Genomic DNA, 20,634 nt, shown 5'->3' on the forward strand with positions numbered 1-20,634 from the left:
ACTGTGTGTAACATAGACACCAACATTACTAACGTGTACATGTAACATCAGGGCACACAAAGTATAATGACCTCTTTAAATTAGCCCCTTTAATTTGTAATTTGTGATTTTAGTTAACTGTCCGGTCCAGGAGAAGAAGAGTGTGTCAGATATGTGAAATGTTTTGGAGAGAATGAGTGAAGCATGAAGAAAAAGACCTGAGAGAGATCCTATCAGTGTTTGAATGATTCAGGAGCCAGAAGAACCCCAACAGTTCATTACAGTCTAGGTACAGTACCAGGAAGTAGAAACCAGCACCAAGAACAGGACAAATCTCCTTTAGTTTAAACATCCAACAGCTGCTGGAGATAAAAGCAGTAGGATGGTGTCTGCTCTGTGTGACTCGGACCTGAGACATCATCATCACTAAAATCTGTATCTGGATCCAAGTTGGATCTGTAGCATGAGACATTAAGCATCAAGCAGCCTGCTGTTGATCAGTGAACGGATTCCTGATGCATGGTAAAGATGGAGCTCAGTATAGAAGAGTGTGGAGTCTAAACTCACCAACGGGGACTTTACAAAAACACTGTCATTATATTCACCTGAGGCGTGTGTGTGAGAGAGGTTATATGCTTTTAATTTGTCCCACAGGCTTTTATTTTGACAGTCTGCACATGGAATTCATTCATTCACCCCAGAGACCCTACAGCAATAAAATCCTCCAGTTTGATCATGAAGAGAAACTCGAGGAAACACACACATCGATAAGATTCATCGTCTGTTATTAACACACACACACACACACACACACACACACACACAGCTGACCAGTGGGTGTTAAGTACACTCAGCAGGGGACGAGCAGAAACTCCTGTGATATGAGCTGAAGTGTAATTACAGACTGGAAATCCTCCTCCCTCCCTGTGTGTCTCTGTTTTAAGCACTTTTATTGGTGTTTCTTCATTTTGTGACTCGTTTCTCACTTAACGACTTTTTGTGTTTCTGACACGTCAGTATGAAATAACATCGCTGCTACAGGTTCCACGGTTGGTCGGAACAACAGGATTCACTGTTCACATTAGTCAAGCTGTGTCCACCATCACTCAGTTTGTCCTGAGTGATGGTGGACATGATTCATTTTCATTTGTACTTTTCCAAAAAGCCAACAGAACAACAAACAAATGGCTGAACACACACACACGCTGATGAAGACATAGGTTCCTGCAGGTGCAGCAGAGCCTCCGTCAGCTGATGCTGCCGGCTGCAGCTCGACGCCTTCGAGGGTTCCGGTTTTTCACGGTGCAGTAACTCCTCAGTCCTCAGAGATTTCTTCAGGAAAATAAAGTATGTTGAACATTTTTCATGAAGCTCGAAAGTCTTTGTTTCATTAAGACTGATTCTGATGGTGGAAACTCAGCAGCTCATGTTAAAGACTCTCACTGAGCACAGAGCCCGGAGCTTTGTTGGATCACTGCTTTTAAAAAGAGTCCATCGCTTCAATTTTTAACAACTAGTCCGTTTTTTTAGTTTAATTTAGAAACAAACACAAAAAGCCTGAGTCAGTTAAAAAGCAGGGGAGATGTAAAGTAGCTCAAAGTAGTACTTCAATTAGTACTTAGTAAATATTGCTAGGGGGATGTATCCACATCCTTCGGGCTCGTCTCAGCCGGGGATTTGTGTTTCCTGGTGATAAGTTGTCACCGTGTTTGTGTTGGGAGCCTCTCTCTGCCCACTGAGCTCTAGGGAGCCGTGACAGAGCTCCCACCTCCCCTCAGACCCCCCAACACAGAAACAAGTTTTAATGTGAGCAAAAAAAAGTTTTGATAAAATGTTTTAATTCCCCACAGAGCTGCAACAGAAGGAGAAAGAAATCTACTGCTGCAGAAAATGAAAGGAGCACTTTCTAACCAGAGTTTAGCATCAAGTCAGTTCCACGTGTGGGATGTTGATCTGGTCAGTTCAGTATCAGAAGGGGTTGTTGATCAGTGTCAGCTGTTGTTCACCTGAACAACGGGTGAACTAGAGGGGCAACAATGAGGCGACCCCCAACACAGGAATGGACACTGATATTTTTTCCTTCTTCATCTTTTTTGACAGTTTTCACTAGTTTTGCACTAGACTGGGGTCAGAGTCACTACTGGTAGCATGAGGTGGTACCTGGACCCTACAGAGGCTGAACAGACAGTCCAACTCCTCCAGACCATTGTCCTAAAGTCTGCTGTGTCTCTCAGCACAGTGTCAAGTGCACAGAGAAAATTCCAGGAGATTCCAGGCAGTTACTCTAGGAGAGCTGGATTGGGTAGAAGGTCCTTAACCCATCAGTGGGACCGGTATCTGCTCCTTTGTGCAAAGAGGACCAAGATGAGCACTGTCAGAACCTACAAAATGACCTCCAGCAGGCTTGATTGATTTGCCATAGAACACTGAAATTGGGAGGTCTGCCTCTGGGCGCCTGTGCTATTCAGAGCAGGTTCACCCTGAACACGTGACACACATGAAAGGTCTGGAGAAGCCGTGGAGAACGTTATGCTTCCTGTTACATCGTTCAGCATGACCGCTGTGGTGGTCCTTGTTGCTCCTGGTTCTCCTGGTGACCACAATGCTCGGCTTCATCCTGTATCTCTCTGGGCATCATCTGCCGTCTCACTGGGAGCACGTCCCGACGTTGTGGGGCATACAAGCACGTTTTAAGTTGCTAGAAAGAATTTTCAGTCAAGTGGATGAACCTGCTGCATCATTTTTCCATTTTGATTGTCAGGGTCTTTGAATTCAGCCCTCTGTAAGTTGATCATTTTACTTTCCATCTAATGACGTGGCATCCTCCCATCCTAACACATCACCCAGTCCATATCAGTATTAATATACAGCATGATTTCTTCCCGTTGACATCTGATGTGTTCCTTTAATTGGTTTTTATTTTTATCTCTGACAGTTTGAACAAAAACCCAGTGAAATCAGAAACTCATGATAATCACACTGTTCTTAGCAGCAGATTCATACGAATCCTATTTCATTTTAAAAGTATTATTTCTCTTAACCAACTCGTGAAGCTTGTGTGGTCTGAGTTCACAATGTTCAGTGTGAAAACCCTGAGTGTGACAAGAAGGGTGTAACCCGACTGGTTTTATATCTTATTCTGACAGAATGGAGACACTGCAGCTGCAGAAGGCTTTAAAGCATTTTACACTTACAGGGATTAAAGCTCACGGCTGCAGGTCAGAGTCTGAACATAGATCAACTAGTAACTCGACACCGTCGCCTTCAGACTCAGCTCGTTCTTCACCACTCTACCTTTCAACCTCATACTTCATCTCAGTTCACACTCTGAGGGCTCTGGAGCGGTGAAACTGTGATGTAGAGATGCAATAAACATCTGGACTGAAGGAGCAGGGAGCGAGAATTCCCGAGAAGTTCCCCCAAAAACCCCGAACATCCAGGTGTTTCTCCTGAACTGATGTCTTGTTGCTCTTGTTGATCTGTGACTGAACATGAATCCTGTGGTTCCTGAGTCCAGGACGGAGTTTGAAGGTTGAACTGAAGTTCGTCCAGAGAATCCTGAGCTCACAGCTGACCACTCATTTCTTAGACCTAAGCCCGAGTCTATCCTGATGACCTCCTTCCTCCTTCCTACTCGTCTGTTTGATTAAAATAAATCCTCTGTCCATTCGCTCGATTACTTCATTTTCTTACACATAAATCAAATGAGGAGGTTTCAGGGGCAGAGTAACTTCTTCTCTGAGCTTCAAGTCCCACGTCTTTGTCTCGTTGACACATTCTGAAACGTTAACAAACCTCATTACAGCGGAGAGGTCTCATTAGCATTTACAGCCTTCCCTCTAATTAAACTGTAGTCGTGGTGCTGTCGTTTAGCAGCTAAATATTCACAGCACAAACCTGGAAAATAAATCATCATTAGAGGGCAGAGAAAGTCTGTCCTACATGTTTTCTACTTCTTCCAATAGAAGAATCTCACAGAGCTTTAGTCGGCCAGACATGGACACAACACAGTGATGGATCTATGTAACTACAAAATCCCTGATCCACATCATCTCCCATGTACCAGCTTCACGACACAGATCAGACGAGACGAGCTCCCTCTGACCGTTAGTAGAGCTTTCAGTCAGCGGATCCCGGTTCATCCTGTGCAGGCGGGTCACACGCTGCACCAACGTCACATCAAGTCACTGATCTACAGTCGGTGGCAAACATGGATGAAAAGATGCATGATTTATTGTCCCTGCAGAGGTTTGATGAGGAAAGAAAATGAATCTATTAATCTATGAATCTTAACTATTTTCCAGAATGACCAACACTAATAAATCTGTACTGTGCACCTGTTGTCTTCTTCCCGGCAGAGTCACATTCGTAGCTGTTAATATGAGATTACTGATGAAAAACAACCTTTTTATTTTTACCTTGAAATAAAAGTTTACTGCTCAAAATTCAAAATCCAATATGCACTTTTTCTTTGGATCCTCCGTCTCACAACTCTCCAGGATTTCTGCAGTAAACATGTTCTTCCGATTTATTCTTTGAATAAACTTTATTGGAAATGTCACCAGACAAAACCAGCACAGAGCTTATGCTGGTTTGGGACAATTCAAACATGTAGCACGAGTTAACACGTCATCATCATACATGAGTTTATAAAGCTTCACAACTTCTAATCTAATGGGATCAAGAAGCTCTGGGGTTGAACTCACTGTGCAACAAGAAGAAGGAAGTTTTCTACATGTTTAAAACATTAACATATATTCAACTGATTATTTGTGAAGAGGAAGCAGAAGTTGTTCAGCAACGCTGAGAATTTCCAAGATTTGAATTTGAATTTGCATCATTAACATTGAATGGAATCTTCTTTAAACTGGAAACACCTGTAAAACCAAGATGGAGAAGTTCTGGAGAAGTTCTGGAGAAGTTCTGGAGAAGTTCTGGAGAACAGACAGAAGCTGCTGTCATTTAGTAGAAGTTGATGTGCTGCTGATTGTGTTCGTATTTTAACAGTGAATCTATTCAGGTTACACTAACCCTCCACCAACAAATGTTCAAATAATGCTGTGGAGACAGTCAGACAGGTGGCCTGTCTTCCTGCAGCTGTCTCACTCTCTGCAGCTCTTCCTCGTAGAACAGCAGCTGGTCCACCTGGAACCCGACATCAGGTTTATCTTGTGGGTGGCGTAAAGCTTCCTCTGTGACAGCGTGCTCAGCGTCCCGCACCTGCCTGGCCTCCTTCAGGCTCTCATACACCTGCTGGAAGTCGTCTGAACCCAGGTGAAGACAGATGGACCTGCAGGGAGGGGGGTACACGTAAGTACATCAAAAGGCACCATCAATAAGAAGATAGACCACCGGACACTGATCTGCCCCTAAATGTAAAGTTGAATGACGTAGTGAGGTTGAATGTAACGTCAGAATGTTAGAGCGGGACGGGGGCGGGGGGGGGGGGGGGGGGGGGGGGTCATCAGCGGAGCAGTGGAAACACAGGGGGATTTCAGAGAGGTGGAGGAAAGATAGTAAGAATATAGTCAGACAGAAGACACGAGGTGAGGGGACGGCTCTCATTGTCCCCTGGTGAGAGCGTGGACACATGGGAGAGGACAGCAGCACTATCATTTAAAAAGTGATTGTGTGGCTTAGTGGGGGTGATAAACAGCAGCAACAATGGAGGGAGGGGGTCCAGACAGTGGGATAACAATAGACAGAGCAGAGAGAGCAGACAGAGCAGACAGAGCTGACAGAGCAGACAGAGCTGACAGAGCAGACAGAGCAGACAGAGCTGACAGAGCAGACAGAGCTGACAGAGCAGACAGAGCTGACAGAGCAGACAGAGCTGACAGAGCAGACAGAGCAGACAGAGCTGACAGAGCAGACAGAGCAGACGCTGACAGAGCAGACAGAGCTGACAGAGCAGACAGAGCTACAGAGCTGACAGAGCAGACAGAGCTGACAGAGCTGACAGAGCAGACAGAGCAGAGCTACAGAGCAAAGAGCAGACAGAGCTGACAGAGCATGACAAGAGCTGACAGAGCAAAGAGCAGACAGAGCTGACAGAGCAGACAGAGCAAAGAGCAGACAGAGCTGACAGAGCTGACAGAGCAGACAGAGCTGACAGAGCAGAGCAGACAGAGCAGACAGAGCAGACAGAGCAGACAGAGCTGACAGAGCAGACAGAGCAGACAGAGCTGACAGAGCTGACAGAGCAAAGAGCAGACAGAGCAGACAGAGCTGACAGAGCAGACAGAGCTGACAGAGCAAAGAGCAGACAGAGCAGACAGAGCAGACAGAGCAGACAGAGCAGACAGAGCAGACAGAGCAGACAGAGCTGACAGAGCAGACAGAGCTGACAGAGCAAAGAGCAGACAGAGCTGACAGAGCAGACAGAGCTGACAGAGCAAAGAGCAGACAGAGCAGACAGAGCAGACAGAGCAGAGAGAGCTGACAGAGCTGACAGAGCAGACAGAGCAGACAGAGCAAAGAGCAGACAGAGCAGACAGAGCTGACAGAGCTGACAGAGCAGACAGAGCTGACAGAGCAAAGAGCAGACAGAGCTGACAGAGCTGACAGAGCTGACAGAGCAAAGAGCAGACAGAGCAGACAGAGCAGACAGAGCAGACAGAGCAGACAGAGCAAAGAGCAGACAGAGCAGACAGAGCTGACAGAGCAGACAGAGCAGACAGAGCTGACAGAGCAGACAGAGCTGACAGAGCAAAGAGCAGACAGAGCTGACAGAGCAGACAGAGCTGACAGAGCAAAGAGCAGACAGAGCAGACAGAGCAGACAGAGCAGAGAGAGCAAAGAGCAGACAGAGCTGACAGAGCAGACAGAGCTGACAGAGCAAAGAGCAGACAGAGCTGACAGAGCAGACAGAGCTGACAGAGCAGACAGAGCTGACAGAGCTGACAGAGCAGACAGAGCAGACAGAGCAGACAGAGCAGAGAGAGCAAAGAGCAGACAGAGCAGACAGAGCAGACAGAGCTGACAGAGCAAAGAGCAGACAGAGCTGACAGAGCAGACAGAGCAAAGAGCAGACAGAGCAGACAGAGCTGACAGAGCAGACAGAGCTGACAGAGCTGACAGAGCTGACAGAGCAAAGAGCAGACAGAGCTGACAGAGCAGACAGAGCAGACAGAGCTGACAGAGCAGACAGAGCAGACAGAGCAGACAGAGCTGACAGAGCAAAGAGCAGACAGAGCAGACAGAGCAAAGAGCAGACAGAGCAGACAGAGCTGACAGAGCTGACAGAGCAGACAGAGCAGACAGAGCAGACAGAGCTGACAGAGCAGACAGAGCAGACAGAGCTGACAGAGCTGACAGAGCTGACAGAGCAGACAGAGCAGACAGAGCAGACAGAGCTGACAGAGCTGACAGAGCTGACAGAGCAGACAGAGCAAAGAGCAGACAGAGCAAAGAGCAGACAGAGCAGACAGAGCAGACAGAGCAAAGAGCAGACAGAGCAGACAGAGCAGACAGAGCAGACAGAGCAGACAGAGCTGACAGAGCAGACAGAGCTGACAGAGCTGACAGAGCTGACAGAGCAGACAGAGCTGACAGAGCAAAGAGCAGACAGAGCAGACAGAGCAAAGAGCAGACAGAGCAGACAGAGCAAAGAGCAGACAGAGCAGACAGAGCTGACAGAGCTGACAGAGCAGACAGAGCTGACAGAGCAAAGAGCAGACAGAGCTGACAGAGCAGACAGAGCAGACAGAGCAGACAGAGCAGACAGAGCTGACAGAGCAGACAGAGCTGACAGAGCTGACAGAGCAGACAGAGCTGACAGAGCAGACAGAGCAGACAGAGCAGACAGAGCAGACAGAGCAGACAGAGCAGACAGAGCAAAGAGCAGACAGAGCAGACAGAGCAGACAGAGCAAAGAGCAGACAGAGCTGACAGAGCAGACAGAGCTGACAGAGCTGACAGAGCTGACAGAGCAGACAGAGCAAAGAGCAGACAGAGCTGACAGAGCTGACAGAGCTGACAGAGCTGACAGAGCAAAGAGCAGACAGAGCAGACAGAGCAGACAGAGCTGACAGAGCAGACAGAGCAGACAGAGCAGACAGAGCAGACAGAGCTGACAGAGCTGACAGAGCTGACAGAGCAGACAGAGCTGACAGAGCAAAGAGCAGACAGAGCAGACAGAGCAAAGAGCAGACAGAGCAGACAGAGCAAAGAGCAGACAGAGCAGACAGAGCTGACAGAGCTGACAGAGCAGACAGAGCTGACAGAGCAGACAGAGCAGACAGAGCAGACAGAGCTGACAGAGCAGACAGAGCTGACAGAGCTGACAGAGCAGACAGAGCTGACAGAGCAGACAGAGCAAAGAGCAGACAGAGCAGACAGAGCAGACAGAGCAGACAGAGCAGACAGAGCAGACAGAGCAAAGAGCTGACAGAGCAGACAGTCGTTAGTGTGATTCAGAGTCATCAAACATTTCACTACAGTCCACACTGAAATACTCCTCCTCCTCCCCCTGCCCTTCCTCCTCCTCCTCCCCCTGCCCTTCTCCTCCTCCTCCTCCTCCTCCCCTGCCCTTCCTCTCCTCCTCCTTCCTCCTCCCCCTGCCCTTCCCTCCTCCTCCTCCCCCTGCCCTTCCTCCTCCTCCTCCTCCCCCTGCCCTTCCTCCCTCCTCCTCCCCCTGCCCTTCCTCCTCCTCCTCCTCCTCCCCCTGCCCTTCCTCCTCCTCCTCCTCCTCCCCCTGCCCTTCCTCCTCCTCCTCCTCCTCCCCCTGCCCTATCTCCTCCTCCTCCCCCTGCCCTTCCTCCTCCTCCTCCCCTGCCCTTCCTCCTCCCTCCTCCTCTCCTCCCCTGCCCTTCCTCCTCCTCCTCCTCCCCCTGCCCTTCCTCTCCTCCTCCTCCTCCCCCTGCCCTTCCTCCTCCTCCTCCTCCTCCCCTGCCCTTCCTCCTCCTCCTCCTCCTCCCCCTGCCCTATCTCCTCCTCCTCCCCCTGCCCTTCCTCCTCCTCCTCCCCCTGCCCTTCCTCCTCCTCCTCCTCCTCCTCCCCCTGCCCTTCCTCCTCCTCCTCCTCCCCCTGCCCCTTCCTCCCTCCTCCTCCTCCCCTCTTCTCCTCCTCCTCCTCTCCCCCTGCCCTCCTCTCTCCTCCTCCTCCCTGACATCTCCTCACCACCTGCCCTATCTCCTCCTCCTCCTCCTCCTCCCCTATCTCCTCCTCCTCCTCCTCCTCCTCCTCCTCCTCCTCCTCCACCTGTAATTTACACTTGATGTCTCCTCAGGTCAATTCACCAAACTTTCTGGTAAAGTTAAACTTCAAAGGAGAGAAAATTAGCCATCGAGCATAAATCAAACTTTCTATATTCACACCATCGGAACAGAAACTGATGATTTATGGATTTCTGCACATTCTTCATTTCTTCTCACAAATGTTTCTGCTCTGATGGGATTTCATCCTCAGAACAAACTGAGCAGCAGCAGGAGGATTAATGTCAGAGCTGCAGCTCCAGGGAACAAACTGATAGCAAACACTCAGCTGAATATTAGATAATAAGAAAGAATACAAACTGATTCGAAGCTTAATGTTGATCATTTTTTTGTTGACAGGTGTCATGAGTTTAACAAGAATAATGTTGAGCTCCTTCAAATGAACCCGGCTAAAGGAAACCATGCTCACAGGTGTGCTGTGCAGGTAAAGTCAGTTTAAAAAATCTTCCCCCACCTTCACCTAATGCTAATCTAACATAGAAACAAGTGTCATTTTCCATCACACACAACCATATATATTTTCAACATGTTTCCAAATTAAGATTACGAATCTGCCCAAACAGGTCGTCAGAGCCACAGTCGACCTGCGGCACATTGAATGAACTGAACATAGCTGAGGAAGGCACACACCTGTTAATGTAAGGTCCTACAGGTCCCCCTCCCTGTGGACCTCCACCATGACGGTTTGTTCTGGTGAATCTGAGATTTGAGTTGGTTTTGAACGAATTTACCAGGATTTCTAAAACATGTTTCCATATTGTTAGAATGGGTCAATGTGTGTAGACTGAAGGGTTAAAGAACAGTTTAAATAACTAAGTACTGATCCAGGTGAAGCTCGGGGGGGTCAGTCGTTCAACATTTACATCTTCATGTCAAACGTCTTAGAGATAAAATGTATAAAATCAACCAACATCTCTATGTATGTGACCAAACCTCCAAAACCAGAATCAACAAGAACGTCTCAGAGTTATTATTCGTACAACGGTCGTGGGAGGTGAAATATATTATTTCAATATTAGTAGAATTTCTTTTTTCTGTCTTTCTTTTATTTGTTCCCTCTGCTCCTGTAAACACGGGAATTTCCCCATAAATGAATAAAAGTCTGCCTTATCTTATTTAATTTTATTCTGTGTTTAAATTCTGCAGCAACATGAGATAAAAGTTTTTAACTTAATATAAAATCATTTTTAATCTTGTGCCAACAAAATAACCAGAGCGCACAAGTAAAAAAAATAACTTCATGTTCAGGTGCTGTGTAACTTTCTTTATCAGGACACCAGAGAACGCTTTACCGCTCTCAGACCGTCGTCAGGAAGCAAACACGCAGCACTGACACCAACGGGTGTTTTAGGAGGAGCTCTGTGGAAGCTGACGCCTCTAATTCTCCACAAACAGCGGCTGTGTGAGCATTGGTGAGTCTCTGATGTTGTTGCCATAGTGATGGGCCGACCCTAATCGAAGTGGGACTGCTCTGCTATCTGACCAATAAAATGACCCCACCTGCCACCGTCGGCCAATCAGGCGAGACATTTAGACTCAGCAGTGAAACAAAGTGTGTCCAGGAGTGAGCTTTAGATTTTCATGTGTTCAATGGTGACGTAATGCATCTCCACAGATCAACAGGTGGCGCTAACGTGCCAAAATATTCTACAGTGTGACAATAGCAGAGAAGAAGAAAACTCCGTCAACAAAGACGGAGGACACTGAACACACCACCTGCTGGTGCTCTACCTGTGGGGATGAACCGATGTCACACCGTGAACCTTCTCTGTTGGGACATTTATTATTTCGATCTGATGGAGGCGAGTGGCAGCGTGTTTGCTGGGTTTAGTTTCTGTGTCGACTCCACACTTGTTCACTTTCACAGTTCCTACATTTGATTCCAATTTTCCAAATGTTTGCGGTGATGTTAAATTGTCTGGTTTCTGGAGCACAGACCTTTGTTCTGTATCATTGTCTCTGCTCCATGTTTGTTTGCTCTGCTTTCCTTCACTCTAATCTGCACAAACAAACTGAATCGGGTTCATATCACTGATCCACACAGCGACACGCTGCAGCTTCAGGCAGCGTGTTTGTCTGGAATAATTGGATTATTTTAAATTCAACTTTCACAGAGGCAACAGAGACGGAGCTGATACTAAAAACGCAGAGGGAGACGTAGCGTCATTTACAGAAGACTGTAGCTCTCCATACACGAACCCTGAAGTTAACATCTCCCATACATCAGATGTGCATTCAACTTAAAAAATGTAAAGAGAGAAATGTGTGACAGCAGCTTCTGCTCTGACAAACGGCTGTAAACAGCAAACTTTTCACAAAGGCTTCATTCATCTCAACATCAGACAAAGAGCAAAAATATCCGGAGGGCGACACTTTCAGTTAACTAAAAATAAACGGAGATCGGAGGGATGCCGTCTTTCTGGATGACAGGATTTGACAACATCAGTGTTATTTCAGGATGCTGCCTGATAAATTCCTCAGGTAATCTCTCAGTAAGTGTGTCTATTTTATTTTAACAAACCACAGTCTGTGCATGTATCTGCTGTGTCACAGCTTCAAGATCTTTGTTCACAGTGTGTTGAATGATTACTGTTCTATTACTTTAATAAACTTCGAACTAACAAACTGAACTTAAACACTGAACTTAGGACATTGGACAGATATGTACAACTACATCTACATATACTGAATATTAATATATACTCATTTAAGAAGTTATGGTGTGTTCAGGTCCCACTAACATCATCAGGTATATGGTTGCCTTAGCAAAACGTGAAGCTGCAGGCTGCATAATTAACTCATTAAACTCATTGCACATTAAGACCTGAGGCTGTTTTCATCCAGAGTGAATATTCTCAGAGTGCAGAGTAGGCAGCACGTCAGATAAACCAAAGATTGGGTCATTACGTCAGACTCACTCTCTCAGGTTTTGGATCCTGGTCTCCAGCAGGCTGCTGTTGATCGTTGAGGGACCCTGGGGGCTCTGAGGGGCCTCTGGTTCTGCTGGGTCTCCTGATTGAAGGACAGAAAAGACAAAGAATAGCAAGAAATACCTGGAGAATGGTGCAGACGCAATATGAAATATCAGCACGTGTGACATTTTATTGAAATCCTTGTTTTCTATTCACGTTGTCTCTGCAGGAGCAGCTCTGACTCCATTAAGAAAAGCAGTAAAGTCCACAGAGGTGATCTAATGGGATTATAAAAGCAGGATATCTGCTGCTGCCAGACTCTGAACACATTTCTCCATCTGCCTTGTGCCAAACTGCTAGAAAATAAAATCTGGCTCCAAGAGAACTGAAACATGAACAGACTGAAAAAACATTAAAGTAAAAATCTTCAGATGTGACATTGATAATTCAACAGGTTTAACAATCTTTGAATCTTAACGAGCTCAGAGCCTTAACGAGGCTCCTAATTGTAATGAACTCTGAGATTCATATCTAAATGAATAATTCAACGTACTGTCCCTGCTGAACCCAAAGCTGATGGACATCACATGGAGCTACAATTCTTCAGCACACTTCCTTTTTCACGACACTTGAACTCCTTTCATTTATTTCATCTCCTTGGACAATTAAAGCCACTTTTTTTTTTACAGTATGTGAAAAAGGCTCATGATGCAACTCAGCTAACTAACTAACGTACTAACGTCCAAGTTACCGTCTCCGTCTCCTGCTGTTATGTCCGGTTCACTGCTTCGGTCTGGGTTCTCTCCACCCTTCACTCTTTTCACATTTCTAACCCTTCCATTTTTTTCCAGATGATGTTTCTATTGCTTTCATCTTTTGAACTCATGTTTCGTCTGCTCCCCGACTGACAGTTCTAGATCTCTGACTTCATTCAGCTGACTTCTCACCTCTTCTTATCTCTTCACCTGACAGTTTCAGCACTTTGTCATTTTTTTAAAGCAGGTAAACTATGCTTCAAAGTCTAAAATGAACTGAATTGAATGAAGCAGTAATGCAGATACTGGAAACACCTGCTGTTTAACATCTAATGACTGGACAGTAAATCAGGGTAATAGTCTCTGCTTCGGGTCTTTTGTCCATTTACTAGAAGCTACATATCAGGATTTAGTGGCTGTTTGCTGAGGCTTCTGTGTCACCGTGGTTCCTCAGGGGACAGATGTGCTGTAGAGCTCTCAGCATGTTCTACATTTTACCCTGAAACAACCATTTTCATCAAACCAGAAGGAGGAAGTGGAGGTGTTTCCCTACGTATACTTTTAACCCTTTCTTAACTGAATTGTTTTTCCTCTCCACTGTCTCCTGGTGCCGCTCAGTGGGGTTGTTGGGTTTTCTATATAATTCTGGATACAGTTCTATTTTGTAAGACCTTTAGTGCTATAAAATATGATTGAATTGAACTGAATTGAATAGAAACCCTCTTCCACAAAAGAGTGGACAGGTATGTAAGGTATGCTCACCGGGGAAGTTCTGCTGACTTGTTTTAACACATAACTGTCGTATGTGTGAGGGTCTATTAAAGCTTCCAGGTAAAACATCTGGATTGTGCTGTGGAACAATGAACTCTGCAGACCAGAAAAGATGAAAACAGAGTAAACACGCTGAGTGACCGCTGAGGCATCTTCAGTGAATCCGGTCGTAACGATTGCAACCAGCAGCACACGTGACCACTACAGCTGGTGCACATACATGTAGAAACACACACAACACAAAACAAGAGTTTGAATAATTCTGAATCTCATGTCAGAATTTCTAAACCTGACACAGAATCGTAAAAATTGAACTAGAATAAAAAACCATGAGGTTTTCTAGTCACACAGATTTAACATGTGAACACATAATTAGTTTCCCTTCATTTAAAATCTTTCCGTTCTCAGTGAAGTCAGCTTCACCTGCAGCAGAGAACCAGACCTTCCAAATCATTTTGATGGTTCACTGACTCGTGATAAGGTGGGAAGCTGTTTCTAACACAAGAGCACTTCTCACCAGTTCACTGTCCTAGTGTGTTATTCACCTACATCAGCTGGCTGCAGAGGAAGGAGGCAAAGTGAGACGTGTATTAATAACAGTGGAGTACCAAACGCTGCCTCTAGGTCTGTAATCCTCTTCTAGTTAGAACCCTTCCAGTCTGAACCTGCTGTTGATATGAAGTTCCTACTCCTCTGTTCACCTGTTGTACTGATAAATTCAGTTTAATGTCCAACAGTCGCATCATACTCGCACTTTCTCCAGTTAACAGCTGAACTCTATTTTTAACCCCTTTAACTTTGCAGTTCTTTCAAATGTCCTTCCTACACATTAGTGACATTACAGCAGTGATTTTCACTGTACTCAGTAGATATACTGTCAGTATAACTATAGTACAGTATATTTTATTAGTGACTAGTCAGTCGATATCATCACACTCTGATATCGGCCTGGAAAAGATGAAATAAAGACAAAAATAGAATAAGTAGAAGTCCCCAAATGTCAGACTGTGTCTGCCAGTCGTTCATGAGAATTATATTATTTGGAAAATTCAGAGGATTAAGAAGCAGGAGGAGAAGTCAGTGCTTTGTCACACAAACTGTTTCCTCTGACAGGAGGTGAGAAGGAGCAGAGGCTCATCTTCAGGTGAACTGTTCAGGTGTTATTTTCTCCGAGGTCCGTGGAGCGAGACCAGCAGAGATTGTGACTGAACCAGGCCAACAGGAACCAAAGAGCCGAGAGGGGGGAGGGGAGTCACGATGGCGTGGAGAAGGTGAAAAGGAGAAAGACGAAGGAATGAAAGTGAAGGAGGGGAGACAGAGAGGCCTGCAGGGACAAACATCCAGTCGCTACCAGTTTAACACCACTGTGCTGCTGCTGCAGAGTCTGAGTCCAGCTGATTTAAGCTCTGTTAATGCTGATGCATCAAGTCAACATCCACCAACCATTTTCTATCCCGAGTCATTGTGTAGCAGCAAGAGGCACGAAGCAGCTGAAATGACGCTGATCGTCAGCTAACTTGGTGTTGCTTGGATGACCTACCCTCGGTGCTGTTCCTGAACACAGCACATCACACTCCTCTATAGACGGAGAGTTACCTTCTAAATGTAATGTGATGTAAAGCCTGCACACAGTGGTCTCTGATTCACAACCATTACACCTCAGAACCCATCGTCCCAGAGAGCTACACCCGCCCACTCCGACATCAAATGAGATTCATGTCATCAGATTTCATGATTTTAAAAGGAAAGAAATCAAGCTCAACATAATATTATCTGTGTTTGGATTCTAACCCTAATCTACAGTGTGGACCACACACGGTGTGGTACTGGAACAAACCTGGAGGATAGATCTGAGGTCTCCTACCAACTTTCTAAAAGGTTTCAAAGGTTTCAACCTTCACGTTCACACACTTGACTTACTGCAGAATTTAAATGAAACAGAAGCAAAATATATCTGGTGTAGAACAGCACCACTGATGAATAAAGCTCCCCTGTGACTGTACGGGGGCGGCACGGTGGTGTAGTAGACAGCACTGTCTCCTCACAAGAAGGACCCTGGTTTGAATCCATGGCTCGGCAGGGAGCCTTCCTGTGTCTGCGTGGGTTCTCCAGCTTCATCCAAACACATGCGTGTTAGGTTCATTGGTGACTCTAATTCCCCCGTAGGAGTGAATGTGAGTGTGAAAGGTCGTCTGTCTGCCCTTCGATGGACTGGTGACCTGTCCAGGTGTACCTGTCATCTCGCACAGTGATGGCTGGGATAGGTTCCAGCACTCCCGTGACCCTTGAGTGGACAAGCGGTAAAGAAATTGGATGAATATAACTCTACGTAGCCAAAGATTGTTTGCGAAGAAGAAGATGCTTCACTCTGACACTGCTTCACACCGTGTAACATTAGAGTAGTTCTAGAAAAGTGAAACATCCCATCATGCCCATTTCAGAATGACACACACATAAACTTCATATTTATGAACCAGAACCTCCAGAACTTGAAAAAACAAGCTGCGACAAACAAGATCTGTTAAATGCAGTGTGATCCAGCTGTCACATCAGTGTCTGGAGGTAAATACAGAAATATTATGACACTGAACCCTGAGACTTCAGAATTCAGCCACAGGACTGAACGTAAATGCTCGTGAACATGAGCCGAGTAGATTTTCCTTGTGATCACAAACCTGAGATATGTTCACAAGAACCGACAACCTGAAAACACGCTGCCTCCGGCTGCGGCGATCCGGTGCAGAGACATAAAAACATGCAGCAACACCTTGTTCTCCAAAGGTCAGTTCACAGAGAGATGACATTACAGGTTACACATTGTGACATCATTTCACAGGTTTTACTACGTTTCTTAAACTGGTCTCAACCTCAGTGAGGTTTTGTTGGCTGCTCTCCTCCAGATCCCACGTCAGTCTCACTACAAACATCACTGTTGTTACTGTGTGTGAGTTCCGTAGCAGAACATAAACGTTACTGAGGGTAAAAGGCTGCAGAGGCTGTGATAGAGCCGATCGACCCAATGGAAACACGCCGTCAGCCTGTTTCACACTAAACGTGTTGATTCCTGGTGATAAAAGGAGCTCATTTCTCACACAGAGCATCAGAAAGCTGCAGCATGATGTCAGTCAGAGGGTTCATTGGAAAGATGTTCTTGAATTCCTCATGTTCGCATCATGTCTGGAGTTGTGCTATAGGATGAACACTTTGAATTAAAGGTTCACTGCACATATAGAAATCATCTCTTCTACTTTGTTGCTTTGCATCAGTCCTGAACATCAGCTGTTCTAATTAAAGAGTTTGAGTATTGTGTACCTGAATATATTCTATGTACTGTAGACAAGCTGTACTGCACTATTCAGTATGTACTCACCACTCAGCTCCTCTTCCAGAACTTTCTGCATGTGCTTCATCATGGCCTCCAGCTCACTTATCTGTGGGCAGCAAGAACCAAAACATAAAAAAATAAAACATGGCTTTCCTCTTTGTAAAGAAGAAGAAGAGCAGAACCCTCCCCAGACCTCATCTGGGAGCGACTGAGACTGAGAGCAGGTCAAACATTGAACTAGCAGGGTGTCACCACGTGACACCATGAAGGAAGCTGCTGCTAACTACAAAGAACATGACTGCACACCTGAAGTTTGCCAAAGAGCACATTGACACTGCACAGCAGTACTGGCAAAATGTTTGTGGACTGATGAAACTATATTGAACTATTTGGAAAGAACACACAGAACTACATCTGGTGTAAAAAGGGCACTGCACATACGTAAAGTATCGTATTAACAATCATGATGCTTCGCTGCGTCGGGGCCTGACCAACATGTAGTGACTGAGGGGAAGATCAAAAACGTCTTCAGGATAATGAAGTGCGTCAAGGTTTTCTCGTGAAGACAGACACAGTTTAATGTTCTCTCATGCTGCTCACTCCACTTTCACTCTGCTGATATTTACTTTAGTGGATCAGCCCCCGTGCACATGATTCAGAAATGTGGCAGTTTTATTTCAGGCATGACTTTTTAAAAGCAACAGAGCATTGATGGTGGGAAGCTAAAGCAGTTTCACTTGATTCACAGCTCAATTAAAATGAAGTTAAACATTTAAACTGCAGCCAAACACTCATTAAGATGCTGCTTCAGAGTAAGTGATGAAGAAAAAGAAGTTTAGGGAATAAAGACGCGCTCAGCGTTCCTGTTTTATCTGAGACTTTATCCTCTCACACTCATCTTTACACAGTGTTTCTGCCTCCTGAGCATCAACAGAAACTAGGACACTAACCCTCTCTATATGTCAGGATTACAGTTTGTGGACATACGGATATGAGCCATTAAAAAAAAGCTGGGGGTGGTTCGGTAGACAGGTCCTTAGTCTATAGAAACCCAGCTCTACTGGTGTTCCACTGGTCCTCAATGCTTCTGCCTGTTGCATGGGCACTGACAACCAGTGAAGCTGCGGATTACGTCTGTGCAGACTCATTCCAAATTCCTGAATGAGTTCAAGTGGAGCCTTCTGCCTGATGTGATGAATCGGGACAAGGTCACTCCAAAAAACAGGGGGAGTGAAATTAAGCAAAATAACTCGACTGGTTAAACTGTGTCACCAAGAACCTGACCCCCTTCTTCTGCTGCCTTCATCCTAGTCCCAGAGGCACTTCAGGTCCTCTACACAGTGAAGCCCCCGTCTCTGACAGAGGAGGGTTACCCTGACCCTGACAGTGACCGGTTTATCAATTAACGGATATATCCTGATGCACACTGAACGCAGTGGAGACTCAGTGGAGACTCATATGGTCCCACATCATCAGCAGCAGTGTCGGTCTTCAGGGGTTTAGGGTGGAGGAGGAGTGATGGAGGTATTCACTCTGCTGCTGCTGCTCTGTTCACCTGATTACACTGAGAGATGCAGCTGCTCCCACTGAGACTCAACCGGATCTCTGTATCACTCTGCTGCTAATCAACCAGAAATATTATTTGTCATTACCTAGGACAATACGCCGTCGCCATTGTAACCACTGCTTCTCCAGACAGCAATAACTGAGAGCGAAGTGCTGCTGTTCCAGATTCAGGCACATTCATGGTTTTCATTTGGCCGGATATGAAAAACCGACACATCACAATAACTGAACCAACACAACATTAAAACATTAACAGCTCAACGAGCACAGAAAGATGCAAATGAAAAGAAAAAACCCTAAACCTTCACGAACAGACACATAAAAACGGGGAGGAGGAGGATTCATGATGCTTTTCTTTGAGCTGCAGTAAAGACACAGAAACTAGAGGAAGTAGTAGTAATATCACAGTGTAGAAATACTCTCATCTGTGAGGTCAAATGATGTCGACATTTGAAATCTTCACCATATGCTGGGAATCCATTAAAGAACGAGCCGAGCCTCTTGTGCTTCCTCATATCATGATAACATACGATGCTCAGTTTAAATCTGCAGAAATTAAACATTCTCTCATAACCGATTCATGCGTCACGCAGCACACGGTCCGAGCTAGTTCTGCAGAGCGTACCACAGCTTCATGGTCTTCAAGGCCGTTAGTAAATACACGGTAAATACTGTCATAAAGCAGCAGCAGCCTGAAGGACAACGTCAGGGAACAAATTCCCCTTCGCTTAATGGAGGTGGATGAAATAGATGAGTATAATTAAAACACTAATGGTTAACTAATCTGCCACTTAGCTACACACATGAAAACAATGCACCAAAGCCCATTATTAAACTAAACCGTACCCCCCGCTCAGGACAAACTTCCAGCCACTAATTTCTCCCAGTGATTATTCTTCACACTCTGAAGTAGAATTACTACTGACTACTGCAAGTACCACAGGTGTGGGTGACACAGTATGTGAGCCGCTTCACACTGACCAGCTCTGGGTGTCTGAGGACTCAGAGACAGGGGTGTTAGGGTTAGGCCTCATCTCTTACAGCTGACAATTAATTAGTTTGCCAGGATGATGAGAAAAGACTTTAAAGACGAAGACTCCTCTTGGATTGATGGAATCTCAATTTACTACAAACCAATTAGCCCCAGAGTCAGTGAGGTTCCTTAGAACCGTACTCCATTACTCTTTACACACATTAGTTACTGACATATTTCTGAATGAACTCTACAGTTTAATTAACTAAAAGCAGACGGTCCAGATGTTAAGAGAGCTGCAGTGCTCATCGAACTCCTCGAAAGCCTCGTGTTCACGTTCTAAACTAAATCGGTCTATTTAAAGTAGAACAGTTCTGCAGGAACTAAAGCAAAATCTTAATGTGTTACTAAGGTGGTTCGTTGTTGGGGGGATCTGGTCAAGAACGGCCTCAGCATCTCAAACCTCCTGCTGAGACCAAACAGGAAAGTGAAATTGGAGCCAGCAGAACAAACACAGCTACTCAGCCTGACAGCACATTAGGCAGCAGATCAGCAGAAGGTGAGCAGAACAGGTGTGTTCACTGTGTATTAAAACAGTGTGTTCTATTAAATTGGAAAATTGTGTCATTATCTGGTTTTGCATTGATCAGACTGGTGGTTGTGTCACCACCAGGCACAGATGTCAACAATTCTTCAATAAAATCCAGATCAGAGCAGTAAGAGCGTCCTCAGCTGGTTCAGCTCCTGCTCCGTCTCAGCTCCACTAATTATCCTGCTCCACAATCTCCAGTTTCGCTCCATTTCTTCTCTTCTCTCCTCTTTTTCTGCTGTCATCACTATCAGCAGTGACAAATAGGTTTAATCTCTCTCAGCCTCCTATTTTCTCTGAACCCCGACCACAAATTGGCTGCAGCCTTCAAAGCCCCCCCGCCCTCCTCTCTGTGGACAGTTCATTTGACTTGTCCTTCGAGTCCTGTGTTAGAAAGTGGCTGTAATGGTCCCGGGATGCAGAGCTGCTGTTTACTGAAAAATTGGATCTGACTCGTCCTTTAGCTACAGGCTTGTGTGTGTGCATGCTGGGGGGGTTATCCATCACTAATGGTTGGCTAAATTCGGGCCCACACAATCTTCTGCCTGA

General features: G+C 45.7%; 1 protein-coding gene across 4 annotated transcripts in view; it reads right to left on the reverse strand.

Annotated features, from left to right (window-relative positions):
• Positions 1–4,576: 4,576 nt before the first annotated feature.
• nek11 (NIMA-related kinase 11) overlaps positions 4,577–20,634 on the reverse strand; it is a 44,490-nt gene continuing 28,432 nt past the window's right edge. For 3 of the 4 annotated variants that reach the window (XM_026371550.1, XM_026371549.1, XM_026371548.1), the window contains exons 14-17: positions 17,003–17,063; positions 13,624–13,728; positions 12,113–12,206; positions 4,577–5,269 (exon numbers count right to left, since the gene is read on the reverse strand). In XM_026371550.1, coding sequence (XP_026227335.1) covers positions 5,050–5,269; positions 12,113–12,206; positions 13,624–13,728; positions 17,003–17,063 — 480 coding nt within the window. In that variant the 3' untranslated portion in view covers positions 4,577–5,049. The remainder of the gene's footprint in view (positions 5,270–12,112; positions 12,207–13,623; positions 13,729–17,002; positions 17,064–20,634) is intronic. The other variant, XM_026371551.1, reaches the window with a different exon arrangement.

This window comes from Anabas testudineus, chromosome 16, assembly GCF_900324465.2.
Source record: "Anabas testudineus chromosome 16, fAnaTes1.2, whole genome shotgun sequence".
Classification (NCBI taxonomy): Eukaryota; Metazoa; Chordata; class Actinopteri; order Anabantiformes; family Anabantidae; genus Anabas; species Anabas testudineus.